The sequence below is a fragment of the Oryzias latipes genome, chromosome 21 (assembly GCF_053564925.1).
Source record: "Oryzias latipes strain Hd-rR chromosome 21, Olatipes_Hd-rR_3.1".
Taxonomy (NCBI): domain Eukaryota; kingdom Metazoa; phylum Chordata; class Actinopteri; order Beloniformes; family Adrianichthyidae; genus Oryzias; species Oryzias latipes.
The window spans coordinates 30,074,293-30,100,294 of NC_136257.1; the positions used below are offsets into that span (position 1 = coordinate 30,074,293).

Sequence of the window (26,002 nt, forward strand, 5' to 3'; positions counted from 1 at the left end):
CAAAGGTAACATTTTATCATATATATCGACATAGTTTACTCTGTAAGGCTTAAGAAAAACATGATAAAGGCCCTTTAAATATAATCGACAGTTTGAATAAAAGATATAATAAATATTTCATTAAGCATTTTACAAAAAAGTTTTGATCAATCATGTGACATCATCTGAGTTTCCACTAGCATCGCCAAACCAGAACATGCCTGTAAAATGTCCAGCTAAAGACAATTACGTTTTTAAAAATGCTGTTGTCAGTTTAGAATAAAAGACTTTCTAATTGTTCCAAAGTCATTTTGATTGAGGTGTTGTTGTGTCTTCAGTAACTATTTTCTTGTAAAAGATCTTTTGGAACTGTAGTCAGCAGAACTTTGAGGATTAATTTTCCTTCATCCAGTAAAAATACAAACATGTAGCAACTATTCAAACATAACCTGATTCCTGAATTGAACCAGATCGCCACCACAGCTCTAGCTGAAGACATGCGAAGTGACAATCTTTAAGAAACCTCACTCTGTTCCTGAGAACTGAGAGTACTTTTGTCTCCGTATTTGTAGTCATCATTGTACTATAGAGGCCACGTACAAAGACCCTTAAGCCGTTCACTCTGTAAGTACTGATACCCACCGAACAGTCTCAGCACATGCCATCAAATCATGGATTGTAAAAAATGATCATTATCCAGTTTAACACACAATGCACAGACGAGGAAAGAGCCAGTAAGCATACACTTAATAGGATTAGAATTCCACTAAAAAGTCCCATGTTTCACTCCGTCTACTTCACTATCCTGCATTGTTTTCAAAGAATTGAGAATGAAGAGGGTAATGACCGCTTGTCTGTGCAGAAAGACTAGCCTGTCCATGATTTGACCAGCACAGCTTTACCATTTTCATGCATGTAATTCATGTTTCAAGAGTGGACATTCACAGTAAATTACACTCCGCAAAAACACAGGCTGCTTGACATTTTGCTCAAAATCGACAGCTTTTGACCAAATAAAGGGCTTCTTCTTTCTGGAGCTGGTCGTTGGCAAAGAGTCAAAACTCCACACCCGGTGCATCCGAGCTTACAGGCAGTAACTCAAAGTAATCTCAAGTGTCTGTGGCACTACTCTTATAAATAATACACTGAAAATGAAAAATGAAGGTCATAATCATTTAGTATCTGCAGGTTGTGTTGTTCCCCTGAATATGGCCGCCGCAGTTCAGTGATTCAAAATGTAGCTCAAAGCTTTTTATTTAAGCAAGTCTTTAGTTTTCTGCTTTTTTAATTATGATTTTATGTTTGTTTGTTTTTTTTCCGTTTCTTACATCCTTATTTTATTTTGTAATCTTGCATTCTGTAAGGAACTAGACTCACTTTTTTACAGGACATCTGTGACAAATAATCCCTACTTCCAGCTTTGCCCCGGATCTACACTAGTCCGTCTGCAGTGCGTCTCTGCTGCGTTCATGGGGAGTTCGTCTCACGACTGTCAGTTAGTTTACATTGTCTCTTTTGCTCTCCGGTCCACCCCCCCCCCCTCCCCCCTGGCTCCTGGAGAAGTGGTTTGACCTGCCGCCCCGGTGTCAGGTAGTTCGTCCCGCTTTCTGTGCTCACATAAAACATTAGCCATCAGGCCCCATGGCTTCTCCTTCCTTGTCCTTGTAAAATGCATGTTACATGTCGGAAATTGTTATATTTCTGTTCTTCCACAATGTTTCCCGTTTCTCCGGCTTTTTCCTGCAACGCTGATGCGTCAAGGGAATGGAAACAGAACTCCTGCGTAATGCTTGGACTATGGAGAGGAGTAGTCGATAATGTAGAGGTAGCGTAGAGGCGATAACCTTTAACGTGTGAGACGCAGAAACGTTGGAGGCCATGTGAACGTTCCGACTGATTAATGAACGTTTTATTTGTTATTTTTGTCGCACAGCAGACGGACCAGTGGAAATCAACCCTTACAGGTGGATACCTGCTGTCTGCGGGGGGGAGAATAGACCAATTTTAGAGTCCGAAGCACAGTTTTTATGTGACAAAATAAAAAGATTAACAAATTACCACCTAAATATCCTTCCTTAAAACTTTTCACCGCTAATCCAAGTGGCTTCATTACTTCTGAGTGGTGCAGGGTTCAGTCTACGTTTGTATCCTCCAGGTGAGACACCCTCTGTCACAAAACGGGCAGACGGCTGGTTCCAACTGCAGCAGGTTTATTAGCTTGGAAAAAGTCCACAAAGCTAAATCAGGGTCAGGCAGGCAAGCAAACTGTGCGCTGGGGTTGCTGGGAGATGAAGTGCCTTCAGAACTCTGGAGACGGTTCCTGCTGGTGACCAGAGGGAGAGACAGAGCTCTGACTTCTGACACCCACATTCCTGCAAACGGGTGGCTCATTAAAGGCAAATAAAGAAGAGAAACCAGAGTGTACGCCTCTTCTCCCGTGATCCCCCAAAGCCCCATCACAGCGTCTTTGGGCGTGGTTGTTGAATCCTGCACCCCATCCATGAACCCACTGGATTTAGCATTGAAACGTTTCAAGGAAGAAGATTTAGGTGATTATTGCTTAATCTTTTATTTTGTAGCAATCCTTGTAAGACATCACTAAAAACAGTGTCCTTCAAAATAAGACCTCTGAAGTTTCCTCTGAAAATTTCATAGAGAATGTTGATATTTTTTTCTCTATGGCTCTCATGCATGCAGTAGCAGTGTTTCCTGTGGTCTAACCTCAACCTTACTCATGGTTTCTATTATCAGCACTGTGATTGAAGATCCTGTTTTCCAGATCGTTTCAGTAATCCAATAAATTCAAATATCTGCCTCTTGGTTTTTAATTCTGATCCACAACAAAATTCTGTCAAAGGCATGTTTGCACATGCACCTCATTAGCATTTCAGCTGCTGCAGGAGCCAAGAATATTTCTCAGGTCTTTGGATTCTGATCAAAATTTCTCCAGTGTCTTTTTTTAGGAAACATTTATTCTCTTTTATCCAACAAAATTCATTGTGAAAGTAGTGGGCTGTGTGTGTTTCATGCACAGTACTCCATTACTTCATTCTTACAGATTTGTCTTTTCTTTAGAAAGACAGCCAAGTCCAAATATCAAGCAGCAGGATACACTTACAGAAAAAGAACGTACATTTTTAGGTCTGATGTTTCGTGGAGTTTGTTTCGTTGCTATAATGTTTACCAGGACAAGCAGTGTGCAGAATCGAGTGAATGGGGGGGGGTAAAACAACTGAATAAATAAATGATTGTGTTTCTATGCTGACACAGACGGAGGGTGGGGTTGGATGGTGGCAGACGGCGCAGAAAATAGAACGTGACGTGTAAAAGCTGAGGAATGCAGGGGAGCAAAGAGGGGAGGAAGGTACGCACAAGAGACTGGGGGAGTAGAGGCAGAACTGGAGCAGGGGAGGTATGGGAGTACATGAGGAGGGGGTCAGACGGTGCCTCTGCAGCGACAAAACAGACGTGATAAATGGGCTGCAGATAAAATACAGATACCAGGACTCAGGGATTCTGCCTTCTGTGATTCATCACACCTTTTCACGCTGCTCTAAAACTCTATTAGATCTGATAAATAAGAGAATGACAGCGGCAAATGAGAGGAGAGGCATCTCTAATGACCGTGACAGAGTTTTAATATCTGAGAATACTGTCTTACTGCAGAGTGAAAAGGCAGAACACAAAGAATGATTATTCTGTAACCTGTCAGGGTTGTGGAAATGCTCGTGTTTATTCTTAGGAAAAGGATGTTTTCGCAAACACTTCTTTCATAGGCAGCCGTGGTGCAGAGGGTCAACCTCTGATTGGAAGATCCCGGTTTCCGGCCTGCTTGCCCATGTGTCTCGGAGTCTTGGGCAAGAACCGCTCATTGCTCCTGGTGGTTACAGGTCGGCGTCGGTCTGTGGCAGCTATGCCTTAATCTGTGTTTGAATGTGTGTGGGTGGGTGAATGGGTCTGTAGAGCAGTGCCTCGGGGGGTTGAGCAGGTCGGCGGTTCGATCCCCGCACCCCCCCCAGCCACCTGTTGTTCAGTCCTTGGGCAAAACACCTCACCCTCCCTGCCTCCACTGTGGCCCCAGTGGAGTGTGAATGCGTGTGGCGGTCAGAGGGCCGTAGGCGCGTACAGACAGCCATGCCTCTGTCAGTCTGCCCCAGGGCAGCTGTGGCAATATGGAGAGAAATTAGACTCAGTCGGATTTGTGCGTGCGTAATTCTTGATTTGTGCGTAAATTAGGATTTGTGTATGCATATATGGCTACATCAGGGGCTTACCATCACCAAGAATGAATGAGGAGTGACTGAACAATGGATGGCTTTGAGTGTCTGGAATAGCATAGAAATATCCAATCTATTATTATTATACGTAATATTTACTGAATATGTACCATTTGCCATTCCTGTCATGGCCCCCAACTCCTCCCTCTTTCAGCTTCTCCCATCAGGGGTTGCCACAGCGAACAAGTCGCACGGTAAACTTGGCAATGTTTTACGCCGGATGCCCTTCCTGACGCAACCCTCTCAAACCGGGCTTGGAACTGGCACGGATGTGGAGAAGGGAACAGGGAGCAGCCCGGAGTCGAACCCTGGTTTCACAGACGGAAGGCGCCGCAAACCAGCACGAGCTAAACCGGCTCCCAACCATTTCACCAAAAGATAGCGGATTGAAAAAAGTTAGAAAATGTTGAAAAAAATGTTGAGACAGGCACACAGAGAGCAAAGTGTCTCACTGGTGTTGCAAAACAGTTTTGTTGTTGTGAAATTTCCAACCTGTCAGCAGGATAACCTTTGACGCATCTACTCTGGCACAAAATGCAGCCAGAAACCCCAAAAAAAAGTGTTTTCAAAACTTGCAAAAGATTGTCCCAAAAAAAAAAGAAACATTCATTACTTGCTGCGTTTCCATTCCACATACTCTTACGGGAAAATTTCCCTGATGTATCACTAATGAACCAGGTTAAAACCACTGTAGAAGTACACATAAACCATGCAAAGAACAGTTCAATCAATGTTATTATTATTGCACTCTTTATATGCAATTCATTAGTGATTTGTGCGTTAATTACATCATTTAAGCGTGAAATCTGCGCTGTACAAATGTTATATTTAAGTTATACATCAGTGGTGGATGAGTGAAAAGTCCATTAGACACACGTTGACATATATGGAATGATCTTGGAAAGCCACAAATTTGTCCTTCATCACACTTAGATGTTTTTGCAAAGAAATGGGCCTGTTCGTTTCCTTTTTGAAGAACAGGTTTGAGCAATGTTCAGGCACCAGGACCATTTCAAAAGGACTGGATCGGCACCTGGACAGGATAAAATCTAAACGGTACCCAACCTTAAGTGTTTCCATTGAAATAAATGCTTTGTTTCCTTTTTAGCCGCATTAGCATGCAGCACTACAACAATTCCAGACACACACTGCAAAATCAGCCCCCCAGAAATAAGTAAAACATTCCTATGATTAAAATAAATGTTTAAATAGGCAAAAACAATCTGCCAATGGGTTAAGAGAAATCCTCAAATAATAAAATAAAAAGATTTTTGTAACTAAGACATATTTTATTCTTTCTTCTTAAGATAGTTTTTCTTGAAGAAAGTGTCTTTTTTACCTTAAGATTCAGTTTTCTCAGTGCAGTGAGACATACTTTCAAATACATTTGTCAATTTACCCTTTTTTTGTTTGTTTGTTTCATTTTCCTTTTTTTAGACATTTACAAGCTATACAGGAGGGCCTAAAGGCTGCGAGCTAAGCAACCTATTAGGATCGCTACTCTCAACATTTAGCTGATTCAGTCAGATGGAAGTCAGCCGTTTGCAAATAGAATCAATTTTTTTGTTCATTATTGCTGCATTCTCATTGCTTAAGATCAATAAGCTAAAACATCTTCCTGTGAAGAGAGGAAAAATCTGAACTGATTTTCATACATCAGGCAGGGATTTGGGATTCACTGCAGTTTGATCGGAATATCCTGACAGAACCATTTAGTTATTCTCCCCAGTTCACCAGGGTCTGGTTTTGTTTGTTCTCTACCTGTTTCTTTTGCTCTCTAATTTATTTAATTTTTCACCTGTCAGTAGCTGGTCTGACAAGTCTTTTAAGTGATTCACATTCTTTCAATAAATCCCTCTCTGTTTCCTTTACAGCTGATTTCTCCATCCCTATTAGTCTGTCTTCCTTTCTCCGCTCCTGACAGCTAACTCTGCAAACCGCATCCAAGCTCAGTAAACCAATCAATCACTTGCAGCCTCTTGTGTCCACCTATTAATTCTTGCAGAACCTTTTCTGTTACAACATACATGAAACTAACTATACATGACAAGACACTGAAGATGAAAATACCAGCAAATTAACTTCAAGCCATAAGCCAATTAGGTTATTGGCACTCGGAGAGAAACATATAGTCCCTCGTGATCATCAGCTTCTGCTCTCAATTAGACGTCTGCCGTGTATTTTCCATGTGTTTATTTAAGACTCTCTCCAATGAAAATTGTGTTTTCGACATGCTCTTGTGGCATTTTTCTGACGATGGAGGACACATATTAAGGACATTTAAGTTTAAAATTAAATTTCTGAGAGTTTTGATTAAAAATGTGTTGATTCTGAAATCTGATTTCACTGAACTGCCCAAGAACTTTAATGCACAACTAAAGCGACAAAAAAAGTTTTGTTAGAGATATTGCTTAAAATGAGACGTTTTTAAGATCCATCAATTCAAAACGTAACTCAATTTATTGAGTGAAATGGGATATTAAAGGCAAAAACACATTTTGTTTTTGCAGTCTTTTCAATCAATTGATTTATTGACTACAGATGAGAATCAGAATCTTTTATTATCATTATGCAGTTCACAACGGAAAAAAATTTCAGCAGCGCTTTTTCAATGAATAATTAAATAATTGCACATAGAAATGTTACAGTGCAGCCAGAGCATTGTCAACAGAGTAGAGTGACAGGGGAATAGTGGGTTATATTAAGTCTTTGTGTGTGTTTGCGTGGGGGGGGCATAATTGTGTCATTGGGGGGTTGGAGGGGGTGGCTGGACCTCACAACTCTGGGGAAGAAGCTGTTTCTCAGTCTGAGATCAACACAATTTTGATTAAAATTGTTGTAAATCAGGAGCAGACGTTGGAAAAAGAGCTTATTTGTGACATAGAAAATACAACTACATCCTTTTGCATCTTCGTTTAAATGTCTGCCATGAACCTGCAGCTCTATTGCAGTTTCGGGTCCCACACCACCAGTTTCTAACTGGTAACCCACATGACATAAGACGGCTGATAGACGTGCAGGTCATGCCGTTTCTGCATGTGTTGGTTCTGACTCAATTCTACATCTGACATGCAAGCTACTGTAGGTTCCCAACCATAACCTCACATTTACATCAATATGTTGTTTAACTTTAGAACCTCAGACTTCTGAAAGGTCATTTGGATGTCCAAAACCAGAGTGGGAAAGTGACAAATGTAAAAAAGTGTTTTGATCTGCTCCGATCCTCTAACATTCCCCAGTGTTGAAATAGATCAAAACCTCCTGTGCACTGTAGCCAAGCGCCATATCTGAGCCCTAAGACTACTTAAAGGTCCACTCCAGTGAACAGGTTTGGTGTTTTTAATAAGTTTTTGTGGCATTTTTTGATAATGAGGACATACGGTGAGAGGGAAAATGGGCGGGGTTGCTTTGCCCCAATGGGCAATTCAAAGGTGAATTTCTAATGAATGCAGAAACTATGTCCTAGAAAAACAGCACCATGTTTTTGATTTGGGCTAAAAAACAACATAATCATAATTCAAAAACCACTGGAAACACTTATACAAAAGAACAAAAGATGATCCCAGTGGGACATTATATAAATGTAAGAACATTTTAAAGATTGCACTTTTTTTCTATATATATTGACAGTTTTTTCTTTTGTTATTTTTGTTGGACATGTAGGGGAACTGTCTATAGATTAAAGAAACTGTATGGCTGTCAACATGACAAAATGTACTCATGTCCCTGAAATGATGTATCAAAGAAAAAAAACACTCATGATGGTGCTGTGATGGAAAAATCCCAGCACAAACTGCAACATACAGTTTGTAGTAACTGAAAGTCCTGGAAAACGTTCCTCTGTAAAAACGTTAAAATATTTAGAATATAAGACATTATAAATGAAAAATTCAGAATTTGTCTCAGTTAAGATTTCTTTCAAAAAGTTGTGATTTCCTTTTAAACAAGAAAAATCACTTAATTGGAAATATTATGTCTTAAAATAAGTATGTGTTGCTCAAAAAGAGAATTTTATATCTTTAAAGTAGTTATATTTATACATTATTCCCCCCAATAAATTCTATTTTAAGAGCTACAGCAGTACAAATCAATATCAACTTTGGATATTTAAAAGATTTAAAGAGTTCTGTGTTTTTTTGGGTTTTTATGTTGTTTTTGCTCATGTTCTGAGTTGTCAGTTGCACCAGTTTCAGGGCTTGATCCACATCTGTCTTCATTTTAGTTAATTACCCCTCAGTGCTCTCTAGGTTTTGGTCATGGTTCAGTAAATTTATCAAATTTTTTACTTTCTGCCACCATTTTTAGGCCAGTTCCAGATAAAAAAAAAACAACCTTGTTTTTAAGTATTCAATCTATTTGATCAGGTTTAACTTTTTTTAACTTCTATCCGCTCTACAACTTTTAATTTTTTCCTAAAATCAACAGCTGAGATATTTAAGATCTCGGATCTGGAAATAAATACTTTTTTTTTTTTAGTGAGTTCAAATCTTTTTCCTTTCTTTCATCTCCTTACATACAAAGATAACCTCGATTCAAGGCAAAACACAAACTCAAATTGCTTAATTACAAAAAAAAACACATGATATTTATTTACATTTTCAAGTGTTGAAATTGCATTAATTTTCTGAAATCCTCCTTAAAACCCACGGCGAAGCCAAATTTCATCAGCGTGGTCTTCGCCTGAGGATGTGAGGCCTTCATCAATAACAACAACAAAAACTGAAAACTCATCTTTTAAGCTTTTTAGTAGTTTTCTCAGGGTTCGATAATTAATTTAATCTATTTTAAATTTGTTGGGTGTGTTCTTTTTATTTAAATTTATTTAATTATTATTTAATTATTATAACTATTTATTTAATATTATTTAAAACTCCTTGTTTTATAGATTTGTATATCTTATAGGATTTTTTGTTAACTATGAATGATTGGTGAATGAGCAAATAGTTTCTAAGGATTTTCTTCATAAAAACTTCCTAGTTTTGGAATCCCTCCTTTTGCAGTTTGGCTGGTGTAGTAGTCACACTTTTTAGGATAGTCTGCTTAAAAAATTAAAAGTAAATATGTTTACTTTCAGGGCTGCACGGTGCCTCACAGCAAGAAGGCCCCTGGTTCAAGCCCCGGCTGGGGGACCTGAAACAGAACCTCAATGGGGGGACCTTTCTGTGTGGAGTTTGCATGTTCTCCCCGTGCATGCGTGGGTTCTCTCCGGGGTATCCGGCTTCCTCCCACCGTACAGAAACATGCTCCATAGGTTAATTGGTTAATCTAAATTGTCCCTAGGTGTGAGTGTGAGAGTGAATGGGTGTGTGATTAAGGACATTCTACCCTGCGACAGACTGGCGAGCTGTCCAGGGTGTCCCCTGCCTTCGCCCGCAAGGGGCCGGGATAGGCTCCAGCAGCCCCGTGATCCCAAAAGGGACTAAACGGAATAGAAAATGAATGAATGTTTACTTTCAAACTTGTCATGCTGTTGTGAAGTGCATTTGTTATGAGTCACATAAGTCTTTCCAGTTGAAAACGTCTGAAAAAAAGTCTGTAAAGTAAAAGAAAATTAATTTTATTACAGATTTTGCTTCAGTTGCTTTCAAGATTAAAAAAACTAAATACATTTATTGTCTTAAAGCAAATTTACCGAAATCTTACCAAAAAAGGTTCTAAAGTTTTGTCTTTTACTGAGTGGAGTTAAAATATTTAACTAGCAGTTAACAGCAGCAGATTTTCTCCTGCACATAGCTGGGTTAACTCTGTTTCAGAGCTAACTTTGTAAATGCTTCGTGATTCTGCTTCTGCTCTCAGCTGCAAACTTGTGCCACACATCGGCGTCTGAAAGATATTTTATTTATAACTGAGTCTCAGCTTTTATTTTATGTATCTGGGTTAAATTAGCTCTACAGCAGAGGCAGAGGGAGATCAAGCCAGTGCTTTGGCTCATGATGGAGGAACCAGGTGCAGACTTTGCGACAGAAAACACGGGCATGGGATCACTTTTATTGATAAAAAGCACAGTTGGTGCAAAGTCAACCATAAAAAGAGTGTAAAACAAAAAAATGTTTGCTCAAAAAAGTGGCTACTTTAAAATTAGACATAATAAAATCCTTTATTTACACTTTTTCATTCGGTTATTCTCCTTCCATCATGCCAAAAAGTTCCTATATATCTACTTTTCTCTTTCTATTCCTCACCAAATAATTCCCTGACTGCCTCTACTTTTTTTATTTCCATCTTCCCCTCCTGCAGCCTCCTCTTTGCTCAAACAACAAATCGTTGCTGGCGATGGCACTGATGGATCATGTAGCAGCCTATTAGTATGCAGGAGTACGGCCCGGTCCTAGAAGTCCTGTAAGGCAATCTAAAAATCATTGCTGTCAGTGCGTTGTTTGTTCGCAGCTTTGAATATGGAGCAGCTCTTTCTGTGGCTGCTTAGCCATGCAGAATGAAACCAGGCATCGCGTAAACATGATGCAGAGCTACTCTTTTTGCAGCAGTCATCATCTGTTCTTAACTTATAAATAAAATAAAATATATAAATAAAACTCCTGAAAATTAACATGAAACCTTGTGCATATTTTATGAACATTGCTGCAGACCTACAGGGTACTTCCTCCAATGCAAACATGCAGAAATGAGAGAGTAGGACGCGAGCAAAGACGATGCAAAAGGATCTTTTAGCCTTTTGTTCAATACTTGACATTTCTACTACAAGAAAAATGCTACCACTGTATTTATTTTTAGTTTTACAAATTACTTTTACAGGGTGGTGCATGGTGGTGTTGGTACTCTCACCTCACAGCGGGAGGGTTTGCATCCCAGCAGGCACCTTTCTATGTTGAGTTCTCTTTGTGCATGTGTGGGTTTTCTCCGGGAAACTCTGGTTTCCTCCCACAGCCCAAAGTCATGCTTCAAAGGTTTATTGATGGTTCCAAATTGTCTCGTGGGTGTGGTCGTGTGACCTTTTGATAGACGGGGGTCCAGACCAGGGTGTATCCTAACAGTAGCTAGGATAGGCTCCAGCAACCCTGTGAGACCCCCCCCCCCGACAAAATAAAAGTGGAGGTTCAGAAAATTCTTCTTTCTCTTTCGGCTTTTCCCATCAGGGGTCGCCACAGCGAATCATCGTTTTCCACCTCACTCTATCATGAACATCTTCTACCCTAACGTTAGCCAACTTCATGTCCTCTGTTAAGACATCCATATATCTCCTCTTTGGCCGTCCTCTTGCCCTCTGGCCAGGCAGCTCCATCTCCAACATCCTTCTACCAATATAACCACTATCCCTCCTCTGAACATGTCCAAACCATCTCAGTCTGGCTTCTCTGACTTTGTCGCTAACACAGGCAACATGAGCCGTCCCTCTGATGTACTCGTTCCTTATCCTGTCTAACCTGGTCACTCCTAAGGAGAACCTCAACATCTTCATCTCTGCTACCTCCATCTCAGCCTCTTGTCTCTGTCTCACTGCTACCGTCTCTAACCCATAGAGCAGAGCTGGTCTCACCACTGTCTTGTACACCTTTCCTTTGAGTCTTGCTGACACTCTTCTGTCACACAACACTCCTGACACTTTCCTCCAACCGCTCCAACCTGCCTGCACTCGCCTCTTCACCTCTTTTCCACAATCCCCATCACACTGAACTGTTGACCCCAAGTACTTAAACTCCTGCACCTTCTTCACCTCAGCCCCCTGTAACCTAACGCTTCTACCTTGATCCCTCTCGTTCAGACACATGTATTCTGTCTTACTACGACTGACCTTCATGCCTCTTCTGTCCAGAGCAAACCTCCACCTCTCTAGCTGTTCCTCCACCTGCTCTCTACTCTCACTGGAAATTACAATGTCATCCGCAAACATCATTGTCCAGGGATCGTCTGTCAGCCTGTCCATCAGCATAGCAAACAAAAAAGGACTCAAAGCTGATCCTTGGTGTAGTCCCACCTCCACCTTGAACTCCTCTGTCTGACCTACAGCACATCTCACCACCGTCATACTTCTCTCATACATGTCCTGAACTACTCTGACATACTTCTCTGCCACTCCAGACGACATCATACAGTACCACAGCTCCTCCCTCGGCACCCTGTCATACGCCTTCTCTAAATCTACGAACACACAATGCAGCTCCTTCTGACCTTCTCTGTACTTTTCCATCAACATTCTCAAAGCAAAAATGGCATCAGTGGTGCTCTTACGGGGCATGAAACCATACTGCTGCTCACAAATCTCCACCTCTTTCCTAAGCCTGGCTTCCACTACTCTTTCCCACAGCTTCATTGTGTGGCTCATCAACTTTATTCCTCTATAGTTGCTGCAGTTCTGCATGTCACCCTTGTTCTTAAAGATCGGAACCAGAACGCTTCTCCTCCATTCCTCAGGCATCTTCTCACTCTCTAAAATCCTATTGAACAACCTTGTTAGAAATTCCACTGCTGTCTCTCCTAAGCACTTCCATACCTCCACAGGTACGTCATCAGGACCAACGGCCTTTCCGCTCTTCATCCTTTTCAGAGCCTTCCTAACCTCATCCTTTCCAATCTCTGCTACTTCCTGCTCCACAACAACCACATCTTCCTCCCTTCTTTCCCTGTCATTTTCCTCGTTCATCAGCTCCTCAAAATACTCCTTCCATCTTTTCTGTACACTCTCTTGGGTTGTTAGCACCTTTCCATCTCTGTCCTTTATCACCCTTACCTGTTGCACGTCCTTCCCATCTCTGTCTCTCTGTCTGGCTAGTCTGTACAAGTCCTTCTCTCCTTCCTTTGTGTCTAACCTGTCATATAGCTCATCGTAAGCTTTCTGTTTGGCCTTTGCCACCTCTCTCTTCACTCTACGCTGCGCTTCCTTGTACTCCTGTCTACCTTCCTCAGTCCTTTCTACATCCCACTTCCTTTTAGCCAACCTCTTCCTCTGGACGCATTCCTGTACTTCCTCATTCCCCCACCAAGTCTCTTTACCGTCTTTCCTCTTTCCAGATGACACACCTAGCACCTTCCTACCTGTTTCCCTGATAATCTCTGCTGTAGTTTCCCAGTCATCTGGAAGCTCATCCTGACCACCCAGGACCTGCCTCAACTTCTGCCTAAATTCCTCACAAGTTTCTTCATTCTGTAGCTTCCACCACTTGGTCTTCTTTTCTGTTTTCCCTATCTTCTTCTTCCTGACCTCCAGAATCATCTTACACACCACCATGCGGTGCTGTCTGGCTACACTCTCTCCTACCACCACTTTGCAGTCATTAACCTCTCTCAAATGACCTCGTCTACATAGGATGTAGTCCACCTGGGTACTCCTACCTCCACTTCTGTATGTCACTCTATGTTCCTCTCTCTTCTGGAAGTAAGTGTTGACTACAGCCATTTCCATCCTCTTCGCAAAGTCCACCACCATCTGTCCCTCCAGATTCCTTTCCTTCACACCAAACCTGCCCATCACCTCCTCATCACCTCTATTGCCCTCACCAACATGCCCATTAAAGTCTGCTCCAATAACAACTCTCTCTCCTCTGGGAAAACTCTCTATGACCTCATCCAACTCACTCCAGAATCTCTCCTTCACTTCTAACTCACAGCCAACCTGTGGCGCATACCCACTGACTACACTCACCATCACCCACTTCAATTTCTAACTTTAGGCTCATCATCCTGTCTGAGACTCTTTTCACCTCTAGAACACTGTTTACAAACTCCCCCTTCAGAATCACTCCTACCCCGTTTCTCTTCCTATCAACACCATGATAGAACAGTTTGTATCCTCCTCCAATACTACGTGCCTTGCTGCCCTTCCACCTTGTCTCCTGCACACACAGTACATCTACCTTCCTTCTCTCCATCATGTTTGCCAGCTCTCTGCCTTTCCCTGTCATTGTGCCAACGTTAAGAGTCCCTATTCTCAAACCTATGTTCCTGCCTTTTCCCTTCTCTCTCTGGCCACAGACCCTTCTGCCTCCTCTCTTTCTTCGACCAACAGTAGTCAAATTTCCACCGACACCCTGTAGGTTAACAGCATCGGTGGCGGTCGTTGTTAACCCGGGCCTCGACCGATCCGGTATGTCTAAAGTGTTGTGGATGATTCGCATGGTTATTTTGGCAATTTTTACGCCGGATGCCCTTCCTGACGCAACCCTCTCTATTTATCCGGGCTTGGGACCGGCACAGAAGTTACTGGCTTGCAACCCCTGTGGCTAGATTGGAGGTTCAGAAAATTGATGGATGGAAATTACTTGTAGTCTGACGTGAAGTCACGACATCTGGATTTTTATTCCTACAGTCTTCCTATTTTATTTATATGGTGCCCTTATGCCACACTCTAGTAGTTAGTCAAGGCCGTGTCACACAGCCACTCATGATGGAGGAACCAGGTGCAGACTTTGACACAGAAAACAGGGACATGAGATGACTATTATTGAGAAAAATTACAGTTGGTGCAAAAAGTCAACCGTAAAAGGAGTGTAGAAATTTCTTTTGCACAAAAAAGTGATTATTTCAATTTACACATGAAAAAAACCTCAATTAAAATCCTTTAGTTTCAATATCTTATTTGGCTAGTCTCATTCCATCATCTCAAAAAGTTTCCTGTTTATTTACTTTTCTTTTTCTATTCCTCACCCTGCCAGCCTCTATTTTTTTTCTTTCCATCTTCTGTTCTTGCAGCCTCCTCTATGCTTAAATAACAAATCATAGCTGGCGACCAGATTGAAAAGCCATGTAATACATTTTGTACATATTGCACTGCTAATGATTGGTCATACATGAAAATACGCTGAGAAAGTTAGAAAAATTGTGGTCTTTCCGTTGAATTTTCACAGATGTGTCACAATTGAACCTTGGAAAAAGTCAGAATAAACCATGAAAAGAACACGTAAATCAACATAGAACATGAACCATACGTGATCATCGCAGTGTTTATTTGTAATTCATTGGTGATTTGTGCGTCATTTGCATAATTCTAACGTCATATATGGAACATATACGCGATAAAAAATGTATACATCAGTTGTACATGCGTGAAAAGTCCACTAGACATACGTGGCACGGCGAAAACCTACACATTTGCTAATGCAAAAAAAATCGCACATAATTGCGTAAGATTAACATAATTGTATATTATAGTAACTATTACCTGTCGCCCGCAGTATGCCCAAAGAAAACATGCATAAACGTTTTTGCTCTATGGGTTTACAGATCGGTAAATGACCTTGATATTTCATGCAGCCCCCCCCATGCCCGCGCCCATTTACCACGGCTCGTATCCACCCAGAAAGGTAAACTCTAAAAATGGTTTCTGTGGAAACTAAACGGCCCAGACACAGTTAGAGCTCACAACAAAAGCGACTGTAGCAGAAACTCAGTTTAGTTTTCAAGTGTCAAAACTAGAAAGGTAAACATGTCTTTTAAAAGAATGCTTTTATCTGCTACGATTCTCTGTTGAAATGCAGCAAAACATCACATGGACCACAACCAGGCGCTGCATCCTGAGGAAACGTCATGATGTGATGAGCTAAGAATCAAAAATGTGAGTTCCTGGAGACAAAGCCAGAGATTTCCAAACAAACATGAACCAGCTTTAGTGACAGTCGAATGATTTGTGTGTGAGCGAGTGACACGCAATTTCACGCCAACTTTAGTCCGACACAGATTCAGCAAATTTCCAGATGCCGTAATTTCTTCCTATTCCTTTTTTTTGTTGTGCAGTGTGATCTAAAGGAGTATATTAACAGGAAGGATAGAAAAAAAATCCCTCCAACTCCGAAAAGGAGGGCCCTGTGGAAAATAATAGAATTCTGAAACACTCAAAGAAGTCCAAATGGCAGTTGGAATAGACTTCATCCCAGTTTTATTTATTCTTCCACAATGACCTCTCACACCATAATCATCAGCAGAGAATAGGACCTGTGCATCAAGTGCATGACCATGCATGCATTAGCCCACTGACCGACGTCCCCCTCGGTCCCTGTGCTCTCTTCTCACTCTGAGCCTGATATGTGTGATAAGCCGGAAAGATTTGTAGCACTTTCACAAGTGAACAGGAAGCCACAAAAGGTCCCAGAAGAAACGCTGAGCTAACAGAGGCCGCTGTTCATGACCGAGACCCTGGAGAAGCAACACAATGGAAAGTGGAGCAGAGAAAGAGAACCCTGAGCCCCTGTAAATGTTAAGAATTGTCTAAAGGTCACAGAATGGCAGAGGATCCTTGGGATTTCCACAGACCGAAAAAATGAGAATGGAAAGAAAAGAAACAGAGTAAATGCTGAAAGAATGCTAACTCTTTAGTTCTTTAAAGCAACTTGTTTTTATTAGAATATATGTCTATGCGAAGAAAAATTGTACCCGGCACTCTGCAAGTGACAATAAAACATCTTCACCAAAACTCAAGCATAAAGAAAAACAAGATCAAAAGAAAAAATTGGGAGGATGGAGGGACTCTGAGGCAAAGAGAAAGTAGGCCAGGAGGAAAAGGAATGCCAGAGTTCTTTAAAGTTGAGCCATCACAGCTGCTGAATCCCTGCCGCTGCCTGCCAGAACTCATCCTGCCCTCTTCATCACCACGTGCAGCAACACCTTTCTGGAGCCTCGCTCCATCTTATCCATCTGTCTCCCACCCGTACCAGTCAGTCCCACTTCGTCTCTCTGACTCAGGTCTAGAATGAATGAATTCCCTGTAAGTCCATGCTGGTTGGTGGAAACCATTCAGCGTCTTTGTTTGTTTTAACCCACTCAAGAAAATGTCAAATTTGCATCTTCAATACCTAATTTACATTTTTTAAATTGCCTTAGAAGTCAACAACTTTCATGAGTGCATTTATTAGTCTGTTCTTCTTTAGTTTAGTGAAGGCCTCTTTGTCAGCTCGGGTCTTAATAGCATCATTTATGCTTGATAGTATATGCAAAATGCGTAACGCCTAGCCAGGATGACAAAGCAATAAATAGATATCATGAGGCTGATGTTGAAACCATCCCTTCTTTCCTGTCACAACACTAGATCTTTTCTGAGGAGCCAGAAGAAGTTTCCAATATCAAATCAAGGAACAGGCATTTTTGGGCAAAATTAAAAGAAAAAGAAAATACTTCTTCCGTTTGACATTTTTTAGAATGCAAAAGTTTACAGTAAAATGGGCTGCCTGTGTGTTATAGCTCAGCTGCATTTCCCCTCTTTAATAACCAATACTATCTTACTCAACATTGGAGAATTTGACATTTTAAAAGATAAACTGATGAGTAAAAAGACTGTGCTTGTTTGGTCCAACATCAGGAGGTAAACCACAACTTCACAGCTGATGTCTAAAATTGCAGCAGAGCTTTGACATTGAGAGCCGATACAAATCAGCTTATGAGATGTTTGGCCGTGACCAGTCATTCATTTTTCCCCACCAGGTTGACCTTCAACACGTCAGTGTCGCAACGGCTCACATGCTCTCGGCAGACGTCAAAGCAGCCGTGTTCAAAACATTCTATAAAGCAGACATTATTTCAGAAAAACGTATCATGGTTTCATAAATGAAACTAGTTTGAGGTTGTGCTTTATGTGAGTTTTCACACAAGTCATGTGATGGCAGTGAACTTAAAAAAAAACACACACACAACATCTGTGATGGTTGGGACGCTTATGTGGTATCAGCAGCTAGCAGCTTTCCCCTCCATGGAGGAAATGAGGGCTACAGGTGACACTAAGGTCAAAAGGAGTCCAACCGAATACAATGGTTGAAACAAATCTTTTCAAATATTACTTGTATGAAAGTTTCAGGCCACTGGATATTTTTATTTTTGAGTTGTACTGGAAATTTGAATACCAGATTATAGTTTTGTCTCCAATCAATCACATTAAGATTGTATATGTCACCAATTTCTTTAAATTGGAAGCAAAGTCAATTACAACCCAACGTGGGTTCCAGATGATGTCATATGTCACAGTGACCAGTTGGAGATAAGATGTGTATTGTGAACTTGATAAGAATTGGTTAAAATTCCAGTGATTCAATGGAAAAATGTCCACTGATGGATTGATGAACTTGCAAACTCCCTCAGGATGAACCCCCCCCCCCCATCATTAGCAGGGTTAGTTCCAGCAAACACGGGACTCCAACCCGGTACGATACAGGTTTAGAAAATGGATGGATGGATGGATGGATGGATGGATGGATGGATGGATGGATGGATGGATGGATGGATGGATGGATGGATGGATGGATGGATGGATGGATGCATGAAAACTGTCCCCCTTGTTACATTTCTAATTTGTTTGGAACCATTGCAGCCCAAACAGAGTGAGCGTGACATCATCTAAAGGATGATGTCACGCTCATTGGAGCTGGACTCATTGGAGTCCAGCTCCAATCAAATGAAAGTCAATTCAGTCTCCTTTTTTTCCAATAAGGACACCGCCATGTTGGAGTCACATATCGTCAGTAAGCAGTGTGTCAACGTTTCTATGGCAACCACTCTCACCAATCAGGAGGAAGCTTGTTGGAAGTCTACCCTTCTACCTCTTGAAAGTGTGCTAAGTCTGTTAAACGTTTTAATAGTTGGACGTGGGGGCCGGCAGGCACCACATGCTTTTATTGAGACATCTGATTGGTCAGTTTATAACTTGAATAAAGAAAAGAAATTCATGAAAAAACTATTGGTTTATCAAAAACATAAAAAGTGTCAGAGCAAGAATGGTTATTCTGACAAATAGAATGACTGAGTAACAGCTGTTTATTTCTCTGTAGAAGTCTATGGGAGTTTACCTTCTTGGAGCCAGCAGGTACTTCCTGTTTGGAACGCAAGGGTTTAGGGGGTCACTCAGTCCAGTTCTCATGTACAGTTCTTAAAGGGGACACCGGCATGCGTCTCTTGAGGGGCACAGAATCTGCTTTCAAGTGGAAGGGGTGTGAACTTCCAACAAACTAACTCTTTATTGGTGAGAGTGGTTGCCATAGAAACGTTAATTCAGACCGACTCGGACCAATCACTGCTGACTGAAAATTTTCTGGTTCCGACATGGCGTTGCTCTTATTGCAAAAGAATGGTGACTGAATTGACTTCATTTTGTTGGAGCCAAAAAGAGGTCATTTCTATGGGTGATGTCATACTAAGTCCAGTTCTCATACACAGTCAATGATGGAGACAAAAACCCGGGTATCTCTGCATGGAGTGTGGTCTCTGTCTTGAACAACTGATTTGCATTTCACCAAACATTTCAAGGAAAAGCACATACAAATCTCTCATAAAGGGACCCGACCTGGCAACACATCATCCAACCATTGAGCAGACTCTTTTCACAGCATCTCATCCGTCTGTGTTGTTTGCTCAAGTGTGTGTATTAATACTTACTGAAAGCTGCCACTGCCAGTATGAGTGTGACCACTATGGAGATCCAAGAAACCCAGAGAGCTTTCTTCCTGTAGTCTTGTGCCTCGTGGGGTTTCAGACGCATGCTGCTCTCAAGAAGACCTGCAGAGAAACACAGTGTGTGTTTGAAAGGTTCATCTAGTTGTGTAATCAGATCACAAATGTGTTCGATAAATGTTATTTACTCTCATAAATCATCTTTTAAGCTGGTTGGTTATTGGAAAATAGCTCAAAATAGTTCTATGTTTAAGGTCATTAAAATAATATCTTTTTTTCTGTCAATTAGCTTGAGGGTTAGATGCTTGGCTGCAGTATAATAAAAGATAATGTGAGATCACAATGGGCCCTCTGACTGTGAATACACTTTATTGAACGGCATAAACTGGCTATGCTTCTTCTGGTCAGCTAAGTGTGGATTACATCATTTTAAACCCCACAAAGACCCATGATGACAACAAAAAAGAAAGCCACAAAGTCACTCAGAGAGGAGAAATTATCCTATTAAGTGTCAATTATTAGATTCAAATGCTTTCTGCTCAGTAGCTTCACAGTGGTTGGAAAAAGTATCATTTCTGTCAAGTTACTTTTGTTTCGCATGATTTATTACGTTGTACAACGCCTTTTCATACAGACTCTGCAGGTTTCTTTAGTAACCAATCAAGCCTGTGATCCTATATCTTCTTTTAGTTGAAGTGCTTTTGGTGTTGTGAAGCAATAGCAAAGCAAATTCAACAAAAAAGAAATGAGTGGAAATGCTTGAAACCCCAGATGGGTCTGCATACACAATACAGGGGAAACAATTCAAAGGGGACTCAAGAGTTCATTCAAAAAGCTTTTTTGTTATTTTTGAAAAGCTTAAAGAAGCTTGCATTGATGATATCTAAATCTTTGCCAATAATTATACTACTATTGACTCAAAAATTGGTGGCAAGTGGGAGGGCAAAGCTTTTAGCTGGAGGGGAACGGTAGCTGCCCCCTATAGTTCCCTTTATCTTCACCCCTGATCAGAAGAACGTGCAACATCCATTTGCCTTACTAACACTTTAAAATACACTTACCACACGCAAAACAATGGTATGTTCCATAGTCATGACATACTGTACCTTGGGATGGCCACATGGGTCTCAAGGGAACTGCAAGACACATCTGTGCTACACTCCTCGTTACAACCCTCCACGGGGCCGGACAAACCAAAAACCCACAGCACTTGTAAAGGTCAACCTCCCCGTATGGGTGTATATGACTAAGCTCTAATGACTGTTACATACAACATATTCAGATGGTGCTAACTGTTGAGTGCTATATGGTCATGGCCAAATAAAAGTATAAGTATTTGCTCCATCACGTTGACAAAAAAGGCAGGGCTGCAAAAGGTTAATTGTTCCACTCATGCAATAAAAGCAACAGCCATAATGTAAAAATACATATAATCAAATTTATAGGAATTTTCACAATGTTTTAAAGGTTTTCAAAACAAGGCGTGCCTTTATACAGTACATAACATGAACGCACATATGAGGTTGTGCAGCTGTAAATAGAATCTTGAATCCAAACTTTTCTCATTTTAAATTTAAAAAATGGAATATTCATAAGTTTAGAAGTTTTCCTTTACTAAAATATATTTTTTGTTTCCTAGAATTTATACGTTCTGTATTACTGTAGAATAAGGTTATCTATATTTGTATTCATGCTAGAAATGTGTTCAAGAATGTCTAAACTTTATCTTTTACTTTTCAGGTTGACTTACTTTCCTCAGCTGTTATAATGTTAATAATGCATATTTTTGTCTGTTCCCCTCTTATTATCTCTTTATTTACATCAGGAGAACATGGAGACATACACAAAATATGTGTAATGCTTTTGTAAACCTCTTCTGTCTCATTCTGATCCTAAAGGAGGTAAGAAGACGAGCAGCTAAAAGCAGAAAAATGTGTATACTAAGTTTTCTTAATTAAGTAAATCTTTCCAAATACCAGTTTTCAAAGACTGCTTTTAAACACTCACATTTTAAAAGCTGTGCATTTATTGGAAAACCTAAGGGACCAACCCAGATGTGAAGCTAAAACCAAACTTCAATCGAACAATTCGGATCCATTTCTTGACGGCTTCCAGCCCAGCTGATGCGTTTGAGTCTTCGCCTGGAGTCACAGACTAAACAGCCCAGAACTCCAACTGCCTGCAGCAATTTCCCTGCCATGAAATGTGAGACTGGCTCATGCATTATTTAAAAGCCTGAATTTTTACACAAAAAAGCTGAGTTTAACACTGTTGGCTCTATCCTTCACTTTACCAAGCAATTGTTGTCGTTGTGACACCAACAGTCAGGAATGAAAATGGATGAGAGAAAAAAAAACTTTCCCAACGGTGTTTTAACGATGATGATGACTTTTTTAACCAAAACCCCACAACCTAAATGTCTTAAAAAGCCATATTTCGTGTTTATATGAAGCCATTGTTCTCTTATACATGGGCGTGGTCATTGGTGCTGAGCTGAGTAGCCGTGATTCCCCCTTTCTGATGACAATGGCTTTGTCTTGTGTAAGTGAAGAGCTTGACCTAGGAGGAGGGTGGCACAAAGGACACCGACTGACAGTCTCTATTCTCAAAAGTTTCTCTTTAGCGATAAAGAAACGGTGAAGAGTGACATGTTTTTGGTTCCAGATCAACACTTTTTAAACAATGAGCAGAATGACAAAACAAATGTGTGTACCAGACCCCGCTGTTTCGTAAAATTAAACAAAAACAACAAATTGAAAACACGAAAAAGGCTTTTGATGATATTATAATTTAGGCTACATTGCACCAGCAAGCAGCACTGACTGTGGCTCAGAACTGATTTGAAGCAGATTGTTGAATTCACCTGCACAGCAAATTTAATGAATTGCCACAAAGAAGGTGTCTACTCGCACGTAATATTCCAAGTGCGCGCGTGAACTTTTTCTTGACCGCAGGGACCCAGAGGAAGGGTTAAGTGTAGGATTACGGGTTACAGTTAAGCTGCGTTCACACCGAACGCGATTCGTGGCAAGTTTTACTGTTGAGTCGATGGTACAGACACAATCAAAGTTAAAGTTAAAGTAAAAAATCTGAACTCTGGCAAGGTCGCCACGTCGCATCAACCAATAAGAACAGCTTTGAGCATGTGACGTTTTCAGTGACAACGGGTAGAATACATGTCCAATATGGTGGATCGATCCTATAGCTCCCCCCTGTGTACCCCATTGGGGCAGCGGGGTTTCCGGAATCCATCAGGGTTACTGTTGGGTGAAGCCGAGTACACCCTGGACAGTCTGTCGCACAGCGGATGGCGCTGGGGTAATCCCCAACACTATGCCGGCTCCCGGGAGTCGAGCTGGCGGCCACACAGAGACCCGCTGCGGGATGGGGACCCAATCTGCTCGGTCCTCCGGAACTTTATAAAATTGTTCTTATTTTATCATGGCAATAATAAAAAAGGTCCTCTGATTTTATTCTTGTTTTTACTTTTATCCTTTCTGCTTGATGCTGGACAGCCAGCCTTCAAACTTGGTCAAAGAGAAAACAAATGCGGAGAACACATTGGGGACTTTAACCTTAAGTTTACTTTTAAAAACATGCAGCCAACAACAAAATCCAGCCTTGGAGGCACTTAAAATGCATGCAGGGAATGCAGCAATGTGCCATCTTCTCTTCTCTTGCACCTGAGCTTGTGCACGCTGGACGGAGCAGATCAGGGAGCTAGTGCAATGCACATGCGCTCCAGGGTCGTTGTGACATCACATCGGCTTATTCAAACAGAGCATCTTTGCAACAGTTTGATTGACATTGATTTAAAAGGAAATATACTCAGAAATGCAATATTCAAATGAATTCTTATTACATGTTTTCTCTTTTATAAGAAATCTTTCTTTTTTATTTTTTATTTTTTGACAAAAACTCTAAGGCTTTTGAGGTGGTGGAAATTTAATGTTACACATTTGAAAAAAACACTTAAAAGGTGAAATATTACAGCTAAAATATGTTTTAAACAAAACCCTTGAACTTTAAACCATCAAACCTGAACTCCACAAAAGTACATAAGTGACGTGGCAAAAAGTTGCCTTCCAACAGGATTGCACAGCTCGGTAACGGAAAAGCTCCACACTGCGTCATAAAGTGGGGCTGAGAAGAAAGCTGTTGATTCACATGATCACTTCAGAAACTAAATGGCTTTTTATTCACCCTCTTCTGGAGCACCGATAATGAATGAAACCATCTATAGTTGGACTGAAGCAGACCATTTAGCCAGAGATCAAGCAGACTGAAAGTCATGTGAAAAAGAAATCACAAGCTCTTTTTTCCCCCCAAAGTATATAAATGTCATTTTTATGAAGACTCGGAAGGATTGGAAAATATTGGTGGAAATACAATGTTTAAAAATTCAAGTTGACATAAAATGTCTAAGCTATCCACACTGGTTTTGGTGACGATGACAAGAGGCTTCAGTGTGTCTCCATGCGTCAATCTTTAGGAAATCAAAATGGTCTAAAAATTAAAGCTACTATAACAGATTTTACTGGTTAGTGACTACCCCAGATATATTCACTAAACCATACTTATACTACACTTATTTAAATCTAAGATTATAAAATCTTTTGATCTGGAAAAAGCCTAAAATATGTTGGACCAGCCTCAGGGGTTAACCACAAATATTAATTCCATGTTACAAAGGGGTCACTATTGTCTTAATAGAACCACTACATATTATTAGGTATCAATGAAGGTGCTGATGATTTGAATTCAACGTAAATATTTGACAGACCGAGCTATGATTTAGCAGTTTTCACATACACCACACTTTCTCATCTTCCCAAAAATGCAGACAATCATTCAGAGACTAAATATCAGACCCAAGTAATATTGTGTGCACTTTTCCCTGCATCTGTTGGGTGTTTAAAGGTCTGCAGAAGGAAGTGAAACTGCGTGCTAAAAACCTGCTCACATGATCCCTCACTGGGAGAACAGACAGGAAAGCATGTGGTTTTGAACCTCTCTCTGCATCTGACTCAGTGCAGGCTCTGGGGGGGTCTTCTTCGTGTGCACGCTTGTATCTCACGACACTTTCCTTTGTCACATCTTTGTTCTCCAGAAATGACAAAAACATCAGGCATACAGCTCAAGTTAAAAGAAAAAAAACACTTTCCCGTAAACACTAAGAAAGACAAGTTTGTGATTGAAGAAATAAGTAAAATAAGTATTATTATTGAATTAACCGTATTTTGCAAAATTGGTTTTATTTTGTGCACTTTTGTCTGTTTTTGATCAAGTAAAACAACCATTACATAAGCTGTTTCTTCATTAATAATTAATCAATTAAGGTTAAAATATTCTCTATTTTTGACAGCCCTTAAAAAACACAACTCTTACCAAGATTAGTTAGGTAATGTTCAGTATAATGAAGAATGGGATGCCTCAGGGTCAAACACACCCTCTACTGTTTTAGACCATCAACAAAAACATTGTATTTTCTCGTTTAGCAGAAGATCTTGGTGGACCAGTTCTACATTTCAGGATTGAGTTTGAAAAGTTAGTTAACCTGTACATAAGAACCGTCATGGAGGGACGATATGAAACTTGGAAACTTTTCTAGGCAAGCTCAAAACAGTCAAGAAATCGCTGTTTTTGGGGCCATATATCAGAAAGGAGCTGTGAAAGAAAAAGTCTGGAGAAAGATCGGTGAGATTTGCACAGCTTTTACTTTTGTGTTTTTTAAACATTTCTTCAAGCGTACAATTTGTTTTCAATTTTATTTTATTTTTTATTTAAAATCTGCTTTATTATTCACTTCAAGCTGATCTTGATTTGACCCCATAACAATGCCAGTAAAAAAAAAAAAAACATAAGTCTCCACTGAGTGGTCGACCCTGATATTTTTATGCAGACTACCTGCATGCCCCTAACAGATTTGCCCATTTCTCACCTGCAAACAGCCTGTATCCAATGGTAAGTCTTTACTTAAGCGTGGGATTGAGATGGTGAAGAGTTTAGCTGGGGCCCTAATGGCAGCACTAAAACTCAGGTCTGAGTCCATTTTGAAACCAAGATTTCCAGTTCCCAAGACTGCACGTCCCAGTGAGCCGAACCACTTCAGGCCAGTAGTCCTGACTACAGCCATTGTTGGGCGGGTATCTCAGGGAAACGATCTGGAGTACCTGGAGGTCATCACCAACTTTGTGGACTGGTGTGCTTTGAACCACCTGCACATCAACGCCAGCAAGACGAAGGAGGTGGTAATCGACATCAGCAGGAAACCACATCGAACTGCACCGGTGAACATCCAGGGCTTGGACATCGAGGTTGTGGAGGACTACAAGTACCTGGGTGTTCACCTAAACAATAAACTGGACTGGACACACAACACAAACGCCCTGTACAAGAAGGGCCAAAGTCGTCTCCACCTGCTC

General features: G+C 40.8%; 1 protein-coding gene across 1 annotated transcript in view; it reads right to left on the reverse strand.

The window, feature by feature from the left end:
• The window catches only part of tmem163a (transmembrane protein 163a), a 70,647-nt gene that overhangs the window by 39,746 nt on the left and 4,899 nt on the right, over positions 1-26,002 (reverse strand). The window contains exon 2 of the mRNA XM_004082023.5: positions 19,563-19,682. Within this exon, the coding sequence (XP_004082071.3) occupies positions 19,563-19,682 (120 nt within the window). The remainder of the gene's footprint in view (positions 1-19,562; positions 19,683-26,002) is intronic.